At 39.6% G+C, this 12,023-nt stretch overlaps 1 protein-coding gene across 9 annotated transcripts in view; it reads right to left on the bottom strand.

Annotated features, from left to right (window-relative positions):
• The window catches only part of NEO1 (neogenin 1), a 256,385-nt gene that overhangs the window by 42,451 nt on the left and 201,911 nt on the right, over nucleotides 1-12,023 (bottom strand). For all 9 annotated transcript variants that reach the window (XM_073012297.1, XM_038010150.2, XM_008015976.3 and 6 more), the window contains 5 exons: nucleotides 10,748-10,896; nucleotides 10,234-10,372; nucleotides 6,233-6,282; nucleotides 4,878-5,025; nucleotides 828-938 (listed from right to left, as the gene is read on the bottom strand). In XM_073012297.1, coding sequence (XP_072868398.1) covers nucleotides 828-938; nucleotides 4,878-5,025; nucleotides 6,233-6,282; nucleotides 10,234-10,372; nucleotides 10,748-10,896 — 597 coding nt within the window. The remainder of the gene's footprint in view (nucleotides 1-827; nucleotides 939-4,877; nucleotides 5,026-6,232; nucleotides 6,283-10,233; nucleotides 10,373-10,747; nucleotides 10,897-12,023) is intronic.

The raw sequence follows: 12,023 nt of genomic DNA, 5'->3' as shown, positions 1-12,023 counted from the left end.
TACACTGTTTTCAGGGCATAAATTACGACCTTAATTAAAAAATTAGTAAACTGAGGCCAGGCATGGTGGCTCATGTCTGTAATCCCAGCACTCTACAAGGCCAAGGAGAAAGACTCACCTGAGCCCAGGAGTTCAAGACCAGCCTGGGCAACATAGTAAGACCCTATCTCTAAAAAAAATAGCTAAGTGCGTTGGCACACACCTGCGGTCTCAGCTACTCAGGAGGCTGAGGTGGGAGGATCTTGCTTGAGCATGGGAGGTCGAGGCTGCAGTGAACCATGACTGCACTCTAGACTGGGTGAGTTTGTTAGACCCCTTTTCAAAAAAAAAAAAAAAAATTAGTAAAATGAGACTCAGAACAAGAACTCAGGTCTTTTGCCTCCCAAGTCCAGCACCTATCACTGATAAAGGTGCTACCTATACACATGCCTTTGGAAGTACTCACTGAATGAACAGGTGAGAAAAAGGGCAAGGTGTCCAGGACTAAAAGAAAAGGGAAACTGCCGTTGAAATAAAGGCATGATTTATGTGGCTCAACCTTAAATTTTACATCATCCATCTACTTAATGGCCTTGGTAAAAAAAAATCCAACTTATAGCACATACACATTTTTATTTGCTCTAGTTCTGCTCGAAAGGACAGTTCGCTACAAGGCACTACAAAAAATCCATTCCAGCAGCCTGGTGCAATACAGGAATGACAGCAGTGTGATACACTAAAGTTCAGACTTGAGCCATATCCAACCCACGTCTGTGGCTTTCCAGTTTGACTCATTTGACTACAGTTAGTATTTATTGTGTGTTAGTCTTGCCAACTGTTATTCTTACCATCTAGGTCACTTTCAAAAGTTTCAGCAGACAGCCAGTCAGTTGCCGGGCCTGTACCATTGATTGTTAGAGCAGCCACTCGGAAATTATACTCAGTCCCCCGATCAAGACCTGAGACCAAATGACAAAAAAGACAACTGAAACCAGAGCTTTGGAAAAACAAAAGATTAATAATCCCTCATTAAGGCAAGTATCTCAGTCACCAACTCAGTATATAGCTTGACAAAGTTTCAGTTAAAGTTAATACAGTGTAGGCAAAACGCAAATACAACATAGAGTAGTTTCCATCTCCAAATAAAGCAAAGGCTGAAGCCCACACAATCTAAGAGGAAAACAGAAATGACTGAAGCTCCCAGGAGATTACAGACTTTTGTTTAAAAGCTTGAAGGTACCTGAGAGATCATTCAATGCAATCCCTTTATTGTGTTACAAAGAAAGCTAAGGCCAAAAAGAGGCCAAGAACAATGAAAGAGTTACAACAAAAGAACAAAGGTATCTGGTCTTAGAAGGCACCAAAACCTAAGGAGGAAAGAATGCAAAGATGTAAATCCTATTGAGTTACCTCTGTTCTCCGAGCCACTTCATAACCATGGCAGAAAAATTTTAAGCACCAAATATGGTCTCAAAATCTATTCCTTAACAACTAATTGCTCATAGATTATATAGTAAGTAAAAGTGGAAATTGACCCAACCCTTTGTTACGCAACTTTTAATTTATTACCAGCTAATAAAGTACGTGATCTACCAATGTATCAAAGGCAACAAAGATGCACACAGAAAAGTCTGTTCTACAAATCAGGGCAACAGTACTGAGAATGTAACTTGGCCAGGACACGAGAAAAGCCCTGGTTTGGTTAACTAATCCTGTCCCGTGGTGGGGAGAAGAGTTGGTAGGTTCTATCTCAACAGGCCTTCCTGACAATCTGTGTGCCCCACAAAGCAAGGAGCAAGACAAAAGGGAGGAGCAAAATGCCTGGACCCAAGTCAATTTATCTCCTTGAACTCAATGAACCAAAGTACTAGACTGTTTGTTGACAGATAATCATCTGGACTACTAGCAAACACTGCTCAGTGAAGCTCCTGAAAGAATCCAACCAATCATTCCCTGTCTTTTGGGGACAATTAGGATGTAAGAGAGAGCAAGCAAAAATGAGGTACCATGCAAAGAGGCTGAGTTTCCTCTCCCTCTAAGTACCCTATAGAGTTTATAGGCTACAACTAAGGTATACAATACATATCATAAAGATATGGCAAGATCTGTTTAGTGCTGTAACAACAATTACTTCTGCCTAAAATTTAATCATATAATGTGTTGTTGGTAAAGGATCTTGGTGATCCATATTGCTCCCTAATACTTATCAGGCTTCAAGTTAATGCTTTAAGAGTGCAAACATCTCCATTTTTGTTCACCACTGTATACTCAGTGCCAGAACATGCCAACAAAAGTTCAATGAAATCTATTAAATGAATAAATCCAGATATGATTTTAAAACGTAAGAATTTTCTTGATAAATATAAAGCCATTTTTACCATAAAAATTCTATTTTGCTTACACATCAAATGTTTCATTGAGAAAATGAATAATCTCCTTATGGGCAAGGACCATATTCTTTTTTAAACAGCAACAGGAATGGTGCCTAGTATATAATAAATACAACTAAATATTCAAAATGAAAAGCCTTATGAATGGCAAATGTTATTTATCTGAATGTAGAGTAAAATATGAAACTGACTTTTTTTTTTTTTTTTTTGGAGAGACAGAGTCTCCCTCTGTTGCCCAGGCTATAGTGCAGTGGCACAATCACGGCTCACTTCAACCTCTACTTCCTGGGTTCAAATGATCCTTCCACCTCAGCCTCTCAAGTAGCTGGGACCACAGGCGAGCACCACCACACCTGGTTAATTTTTATACTTTTTTTTTTTTTCAGTCTCTGCTTATCCATTAAAATTTTTGTATTTTTTGTAGAGACACAGTTTCACCATGTTGCCCAGGCTGGTCTCAAACTCTTGAGCTCAAGGAATCCGCCTGCCTCAGCCTCTCAAAGTGCTGGGATTACAGGAGTGAGCCATCATGCTCAGCTGAAACTGACTTTGAGAACATCTGTGGCCAGTGCTCCCTTAGGGATATTTCTCAGCACCATCTACTGCAGTCATGATATGGACTGCAGCTAAGAGATGTGGGGTTCTTGTGAAGAAGCTGGAAGACTGAAAGATATGCCCCTGGAGACAAACATTCACCTTCTCCTATTTTGAAGGAAGTCAATCCCATTTGTGAGGTGAGGAGTGAGAAGCTTGCTGATAACTAGAGCACAGTTTTTCACTGTCAATGGCTCTCTCAATTTTTAGAAACTTATACCCATAAACAAGGGAAAACATTATGCTTTTTTTCTGAGACAGTCTTACTCTGTTGCCCAGGCTGGAGTGCAGTGGCACGATCTCAGTTCACTGCAGCCTCTGCCTCCCCAGTTCAAGAGTTTCTCATGCTGCAGCCTCCTGAGTAGCTGGGATCACAGGTGCGTGCCACCATGCCCAACTAATTTTTGTATTTTTAGTAGAGATGGGGTTTCACCATATTGGCCAGGCTGGTCTTGAACTCCTGACCTCAGGTGATCCACCTGCCTTAGCCTCCCAAAGTGCTGGGATTATAGGCATCAGCCACTGCACCTGCCTGGAAAACATAACACTTTCTGGCCCCAGATCTTGGTTCTCTCAAGAACCTGGTCCCTGGGGTCCCAGGAAAGTGGGTGATGCCAAGCTTCTGTAATCCTTTCAATGTCTACCCAGGAGAGATAAAATACAAATTTAAAGTTTCCAAAGGGTGATGAAATTAATTCTTGGGCTTAGATAATAATGACAATATCGCCCATTCTTATAGTTCTTGTCTACCAGCATGCTTTGGAGTTTCCTAGCAAAAAAATTACCCAAGTCAGAGCTTTTGTCCCAAGATTAAACATGCCCTGTGACTACACTGTTACAGCTACAGATAACTCACACCTTCTGGTTGTAAATGTACTAGACTCAAATTCATCTGTTTGCTTGCAAAACAGATGGGCTCTATTGAGTGACAAAACTAAGCTGATGCAGCTGAGGCAATACTCCGACAGGCCCAGCCCATGTGAGTTTACTCCCAGGACAGAGGTAGGGTGATGGTGCCAAAGCGGAGGCATGTGTAACTGAGCAGGACAGAGTCTTGGCACTGCTAAACTAATAAAGGAGTGGGCAGGATGGGGTCTGCTCAGACTACAGTAGATTCTGCAGCCATATTAAGCATCTATGAAAACCCAATGGAACAAGGACAGCTTGGGGCATCTGTCTCAATTCTTTGTAGGCATGATCCCAATATTCACAGGGTGAAAGCACTTAATCTGGCTTCCATGTTTCTCCTGTAAAAGAACCTTACCCTTGCTTAGCCAACTCTACTTCCCCTACTTGAGGAAGACGGGGGATTCTCTGTGATCTCCAGGGTGAACCCATATTAGATACACATTTGGATCTATTTTTACCAGGTATGCCACTTATTCTGTTGCATATGAAGGGAAAACTATACAGAAGGAGCTATGCCTGATAGTGTTTTCTAAAATGTTATCGTGTCCATAGTCGCATGTATGATCATTGCAATGAGGCAGCTATTCACAAATACTGTTTCAGGCCACGTACACACGAGTGGTGGTCGGTATTACAAAAACCATTTTGTAGACCTCAGTTACCAACTAGACTGAGTGGAGTAGTTTCTATACTTATATAACTTTGTTTAATCATTTTTCAGATTACAAAAAAAAAAATACATACAGGCAAAAATGAAAACGTGGAGAATGCAGAAAACACAAGAAAGGAAAAATCAAACTCAATCTCACCACTCAGAGATAGCAGAACCTTTAAGAGTGTTTTCCACTAATCTCTATCAAGTCAGAACTGGACTGAACCATTAAAAATTTTCTGAACCATTTTAAAATTGTATAAGTCGACAGCTCAGAGCAGTCATTAGATTAGCATAATTCAATATCTGAGAAAGACACAGTCTACCTTTTGCCTATGTGCAAGGTAGCTTACCTTCAATCAGCTGAGACAGCTGTGTCCCGCTTACCAAGGTCTCAGTGACATCACTCTTTCGGGAGGCCTTTCGGTAGCGAATCTTGTAGCCAGTAATCTGCCCATTTTGTGTGGCTGGAGCAGGTGGCTGCCAGTGAATCATAATACTCTGCACAAGACAGGATTATAGAAAAAAGGCTGAATATATCAAAAGCTTGGTCCTGTTTTACATATTTTTATCCTGATTTCACAGTGTAAAGAGAAGAAGCATAGAGGCAGCAAGGTACTCAGAGTTTTACAAAGTTATTTAACAATCACTCAAAAATACCTTTAAATTCTAAAACCCTCAAGGATCAAATGGGAAGATTATACATTCAAGCAGTACCCTCTGGACCCCTGATCTCCTGGCTGTTTTGCCAGAAAGATGATGTTGGCTAAAAGTCTCAGAAAAGTTTTCAGAAGGAAAGTATAAGAAGGCCAGAAGCCCATGGATTAGGGAAGTAAACTATTATTAGGTATAAATATTCTTTCCCGTGTCAAGTGCAGAAGAGCTGAAATCTTCATCTAAAACTCTTTAAAAAGGGGATGATTAATTAACAGCTGGATGCCTCTTAAAAGAAAAAAAGGAGTCCTATAGTACTTTCTTACTTTTTTAGAATAGGGGGTCTCACTCTGTCACTCAGGCTATAGTGTAGTTGCATAATCATGGCTCACTCACTGCAGCCTTGAACTCACGGGCTCAAGTGATCCTCTCACCTCAGCCTCCGAGCCATTGCATTTGGCTCTCTATAGTACTTCTCGAAAGGACTGAATATCTCAGTTGTCTGTGTAGTCCAGAAGGGCTCTGAGCCTCTGAGAGGCATACATGGCCCTAAGAACACAGCAAACTTGGCTAGGAGGGACAGTTTGAGGAGATACAACCAATCTGACAGAGGTCTGCCTTTGATTCACATGGGTTCATCTCACAGCACTAAGGAACCATGTTATAAACAACTTATTTCCTTCTGCCGTACCACTAAGGTTCGGAACAGTTAACATCTAGAATGTAATGTTTTACAGAAAAAGAGCAATTTATTTGCAGAAACGCTAAAGCAGTTTTGGCATCAGAGAAAGGAAGCAAAATTAAGGAGAATAAATGAGTTGGTTTTTAAGCCCAGCTTTAATGCAAGTGTAATATCTATGTCTCTTTATTTCTTTGCTTGTGATTTTTTTCAGTTAGGCTCTAATTTATAGGTTTAGTATTTTCAAATGCAGACTATTACAACACTGCCATTCATTTATTTTGATGCTTTCCCACAGAATCTCCCTTTCTATAAGCCCCTGTGAGGCACAATAGTATACCAGTAAAAATGAACAGCAGCGTCATAAAGTTTTACCTTTGAATTTCTCACTTCCAAGGACAGATTCTGAGGAGCAGCACTGGGAACTAGAGAAGCAAACAAAAAAAATTTTTTTTTTTTTTTTTAAATCACCCACACATCACCCATCATGTGATCATCTTGGCTGGACTTTAAACAAATGCAAATCTCAAACACTGATTACATGACCTGATCTAAACTAGCTGCCAATGCCCTCATGTTGACAATACTATGTGGATGACATATGGCCATGCCTGGTTCAATTTTTAACATAAGACACTTTCATATGGGAAAGCATCCACACCCAGGCCAGGTTGTACCTTTGGGAAGTCAGATATTTATTTCAAGGATGTATAGTGGCTCTGAACTCTTCTAAAAACTCTCAACTTTTCTAGACCTCGTATGTACTCAGAACCTTAAATGCATTCTTTTGAGTATTACTGATGATGGTTTATCTTTTTTTTTTTTTTTTTTTTTTTTTTTTTTGAGACTAAGTTTCACCCTTGTTGCCTAGGCTGGAGCACAATGGTGCAATCTTGGCTCACAGCAACCTCTGCCTCCTGGGTTCAAGTGATTCTCCTGCCTCAGCCTCCTGAGTAGCTGGGATTACAGATGCCTGCTACCAAGCCTGGCTAATTTTTGCATTTTTAGTAGAGATGGGGTTTCACCATGTTGGCCAGGCTGGTCTTGAACTCCTGACCTCAGGTGATCCACCTGCCTCGGCCTCCCAAAGTGCTGGATTACAGGCATGAGCCACCGCATCTGGCCCTGGTCTATCTTTATCTAGGCAGACAACCATGTTTTTCTGGAATATGGCAAGTGACTGAATGGGGTAATGACATTATGGATCAAAATGAAATGTACATACATCAGTAAGCCTGGCTTTTCTTGTGGAGTTTCTAAGCTGATTTTGAAGGCAGTTCCCAAGGAGAGCAAAGATATTTAAGCAATGACAACTGGTAGAGTGAACCATCTGGCTTCCTGAGGCAACCAGATACCAGAAAATACTCATTTAGATGTGAGAAGTTTGGGACTGTTGGTTAAACAAACAGCCACATAACTTTAGTTCCTCACTTTATTTTTTTATTTATTTATTTATTTTGAGATGGAGTCTCGCTTTGTTGCCCAGGCTGGAGTGCAGTGGCGCGATCTCGGCTCACTGCAAGCTCTGCCTCCCGGGTCCACGCCATTCTCCTGCCTCAGCCTCCTGAATAGCTGGGACTACAGGCGCCCACCACCACGCCCGGCTAATTTTTTTTTTGTATTTTTAGTAGAGATGGGGTTTCACTGTGTTAGCCAGGATGGTCTCGATCTCCTGACCTTGTGATCCGTCCGCCTCGGCCTCCCAAAGTGCTGTGATTACAGGCGTGAGCCACCACGCCCGGCCTAGTTCCTCACTTTAGAACATAACTCAGGGTTATCTCAAAGTGTGTGGCCCACACGTTCTCTAATATCTCCCTTCATATTGGTGAGAGCAAGCAAAGTAAACCGAATTTGTTTTCTCTGCACTCACAAATTGCTGACTTTAGCCCTTCTCTCCTAATCCACTCATGGAAACCTCTCCCTTTCTGTCTCTAACATTTGGTGACCAGGTATACAACTAAGTGCCCACTGTACTATAGCTTATGGAAGACAAAATAATGTGTCTTGCTAATTTCTGTAATTTGTGCCCAGCAAAGTGCCTTAAGCCTACACTCAGAGATTCAGGTAATGAGGGTCTAGCGTAGGACCTAGGCACATGGTGTTTTGAAAAAAGTACATTAATGATCCAGTCATCTCCATGTTAAGAAGTGACTGAGTTGCAGAGGCATCCAACATAGCTGTCATCATTGTCTTCATTATCATCATTAAAGATTTGCTGCATGGTCATTACATGGCAGGCACTTATTCCTTATAATAATCTCAGGACAGAGTTTCTATTATCATTTCCATTTTGTAGATCAGAAAACTACAGAAGAGGTAGAGGGAAGTTAACTTGTTCAAGATATTTGTTTTACCTGGTATCGAAACCAAGATTTGCGTTATTCCAAAGTGCTTCCCCTAGCCACCATGCTGAGATGTGTTCAGTTCCCACAGATACTATAGTCAACATGCCAACACACTTAATGCAGTTAAAATTTGCCTCATGTGTAGATTTAAGAGCCTACAGTAAACTTTTTTTTCCCTTAACTTTTCCCCAATATCTTGACTAACTGGCTTATGTAGTTCAGTAGCCAAGGTATAATCACCTACAGTTTATTTGTTTTCTTTTTCCCAACTTTTTTTTTTTTTTTTAGATAGCATCTCACTCTGTCACCCAGGCTGGAGTGCAGTGGTGCAATCACAGCTCACTGAAGCCTTGACCTCCCTGGGCTCAGGTGATCCTCCCACCTCAGTCTCCTGAGTACTAGGATTAAACATGTGTGCCACTCATGCCCAGCTATTTTTTTTTTTTTAAAGTAGAGATGGGTTTTTGCCATGTTGTCCAGGCTGGTCTTGAACTCTTGGGCTCAAGTGAGCTGCCCGACTTGGCCTCCCAAAGTGCTGAGATTACAGGTGTGAGCCACTGCACCAGACTTCCCAACTTTTTAATCCTGAAAACTGTCAAGCCCATGGAAAACAGTGGCAAGAATAGTACAATGAATGGCTATTATTTTCAGATTCACAATGATTAATATTCTGCAACCTCTGCTTTATTTATCTTACTCCCTGTATATGTATACAGATTTATCCCTCTACATATTGTTTCTGAATCATCTGAGAGATGACTGTAGTCATCATACTTCACTCCAAAATTCTGCAGTGCGTATCGCCACGTATCTCCTATGAACAAGGACATCCTCCAACAAAACGCACAATATGAAAATCACACTCAGAAATTTTAACACAAAAATACTATCTAATATAGCTAATAACATCTAATATTTACTATTGCCTAATATTGTAAGTATCTAACATGAAGTAATTATACCAATAGTGTCCTTTATGGCTGTTTTTTTTTTTTTTACGTCCAGATGCAGGATCCAAAGATCATACATATTTTATTTCATATGTCTTTACTCTTCTTTAATCTAGATTCTAGAATGATTCCTCAACCTTTTTTTTCTTTCACAAAACTAATATATTTTGAGAATCCAAGTCAGTTAAAATAAAAATTTTTTTTGCAGAACTTCCCTCAATTGGGATGTGTCTCATTGTTTCATCATGATCAGATTCAAGTTAAATATTTTTGGGACTAATACAACAGAAGTAATATTGTGTCTTCCTCCACATATCACATAAGGAGGCACGTGACGTCAGCCTGTTCTTTTATTGGTGATGTTAAGTTTGACTATTTTCTTAAGGGAGTTAAACTATAGCTTCTAAAGCATGTGTGTTTATATAAGAGCTACATACACATAAATAAATTTAAAAAAAATACATTTTTCTAAAACATTAGATTTAGCTGAGTTTCATGAAACAACATATACCCTTACTAAGTGCAATGAACTCTAATCTTTTCTGTTCTATTTTAAAAATATACATATTTTTAAATGCTGGTTTTGACCTACTTAATCTCTCTGGCAAGCTGTAGTTCAAAAAACACTGCTGTAGGTCATGGGTATGTATATAACTTAATTTAGAAATTGTCACAGGTGAGAAATAAAACAGTCACAAATATGGAGGAACTAGAAAGACTAATTTGGCATGCAAATATGATTGCTAAGTAGAACAAGGCTAGTCTTCCAAAAGCCCTGGAATGGTCTGTGTTATGAACAAGCAAGGGTATTTACTTATATAAATGCTGAGAGCCTACTCAGTAAGAGGCACTTTATGTTCTATGTTTTCTCACTGAATCTTTACAGCAACTCAATGAAGTTGGTATTATCTACATTTTACATGTAAAGAAAGGTGTTCAGACTTTACTAAAGTCGTATTACCAGAAAGAGGTAGAACTGGGATCTGAACTGAATCTTCTAGACATCAAAGCCCATGATCTTACAACTAAACCACTAGGGGCACCAAGCGTGGTATATTGTTCCAGAGGAAGAAAGACTCACCATCTGACAATGTTCGAACAGCAACATCTTGTGTGGAGACTCCAGGACCATGTTTATTGTAGGCCACCACTCGGAAATTATACTCTGTATATTTTTTCAACCCATTAATGGTGAAAGAGTGACTTGAAACATCAACATCCTTGAATAAAATAAAACATTTTATACATACACAACTCAAGCCAAAAGAAAAGTTGAAAATTAAAGAATTAGCTATACAAATTCTATATTCTACATGAAACAGATTTTATCCCTTTTACATAAGGTTCTTTAACAGTCAAAGCAGATTAATCATAAACTGACAATTTACTTAGAAATACTGCTTGATGTTCAGTGACCACTGCTGGTAAAAACTACACAATAAAACTTGGTACAAAGAAATAGAATCTGTCAACTTTTCATTTCCTATGTATCTTTTTCTCCCTCAAATTTCCAGTCAAGCAACTACTGAGTTTTGGAAATATATTTCGACTTTACTATTCCAATCAATGGTTTGAAAAGTTGCTTCACTTCATACCTGTTCTTTATCTGTCCCCTTTTCCATGTAGTACAATTTATAATTCTGAATTTCCCCATTGCCAGACACTGGTGTTTCCCACGTAACAGTGATGGAGGTAGGCGAGGTTGCATATGCACGAATGTTAGGTGCTGGGCCAGGGAGCTGAACTAGAAAGAAAAGTTTGAGACAGCAAGATATAAATGAAATGCTACATTCCTCAATAACCGTTCTTGGCAATATTGTCATATTGGCCATGTTTTAAAAATAATAGAAGCTAAGAAAACAATGGATTTGATTGAAGTGGTTTTAGAATAATATATAAACACATTTTCCTTTTTATGATTCAAATCAAAGCCAGAAATTACACTGAAAAACTTTCCTTGTGGTTTATAAAATCCCAGTTTTGCAGTGGGCCTACACAAGACATAAAAGGCAACCAACACAGAAAGAGATCCTTCTTTTGCCGGGCACTGGGGTAGGCACTAGGGATACAGTGATGAAGAGACTCCTGCCCACAAAGAACTCCCAGTCTAGCAGGAAAGTCAGACACATAAACAGTTACAAAAAATGTCTTAAGTGCTAACAGATTTGGGTAATGGCTATAACAAAAACAGAAAGATGAGAGAGCACACAATTCTGCTTTGGGAGGGGTTTGGGAGGGAAAAGAAGGATTGGTGAAGAATTCTTGGAGTCAAGCAAAATGAACACTTTCCCTGAGGAAAGTGTTACCAAGGGGAAAATCATTCCAGTCAATGGGGTCAATAGGGAGAACATACAAAAAGACAGTGATAAGTGGTTCAGCCTGGTTGAAACAGAGTGGATATGGGAGACAGAATGTTGAAAACAATGACCGATCAGATAGTGAAGAACCCTCTAATGTCTTGCTATTGAAGCTTATATTTTCTCTAGTAGTGTTAGGTAACTACTGAAAAATTATGAGCAGGAGCATGACACGATCAGATCTGTGTTTAGCAAGGACATGTGAACACATGTATGGAAGAAAACAGTAAAGGAACAAGAGTAGATAAAAGAATAATAATTGTAAAACAGCTACCATTTATTGAATGGTTACAGTCAGTCAAGCACTAAATACTTGACATGTATTTTCTCATATAATCTTTGCACTAAACCAAATGAGATGAATATTATCATCCTCATTTACAGGTGAGGTTATGAAGTTAACAATCTTTCCCAAGTGATGGGAAAGTTAGCTCGTGGTGGACCCAGGAGTCGAGTACTTGCTGATTCTAAAACATGGGCTCAAGAGGACCCTTCAGGAGATGATTACAATATC

Source organism: Chlorocebus sabaeus, chromosome 26, assembly GCF_047675955.1.
Source record: "Chlorocebus sabaeus isolate Y175 chromosome 26, mChlSab1.0.hap1, whole genome shotgun sequence".
Taxonomy (NCBI): Eukaryota; Metazoa; Chordata; class Mammalia; order Primates; family Cercopithecidae; genus Chlorocebus; species Chlorocebus sabaeus.
The sequence above is the reverse complement of the archived record's forward strand: the minus strand, read 5'-3'. Positions and strand labels throughout refer to the sequence as shown.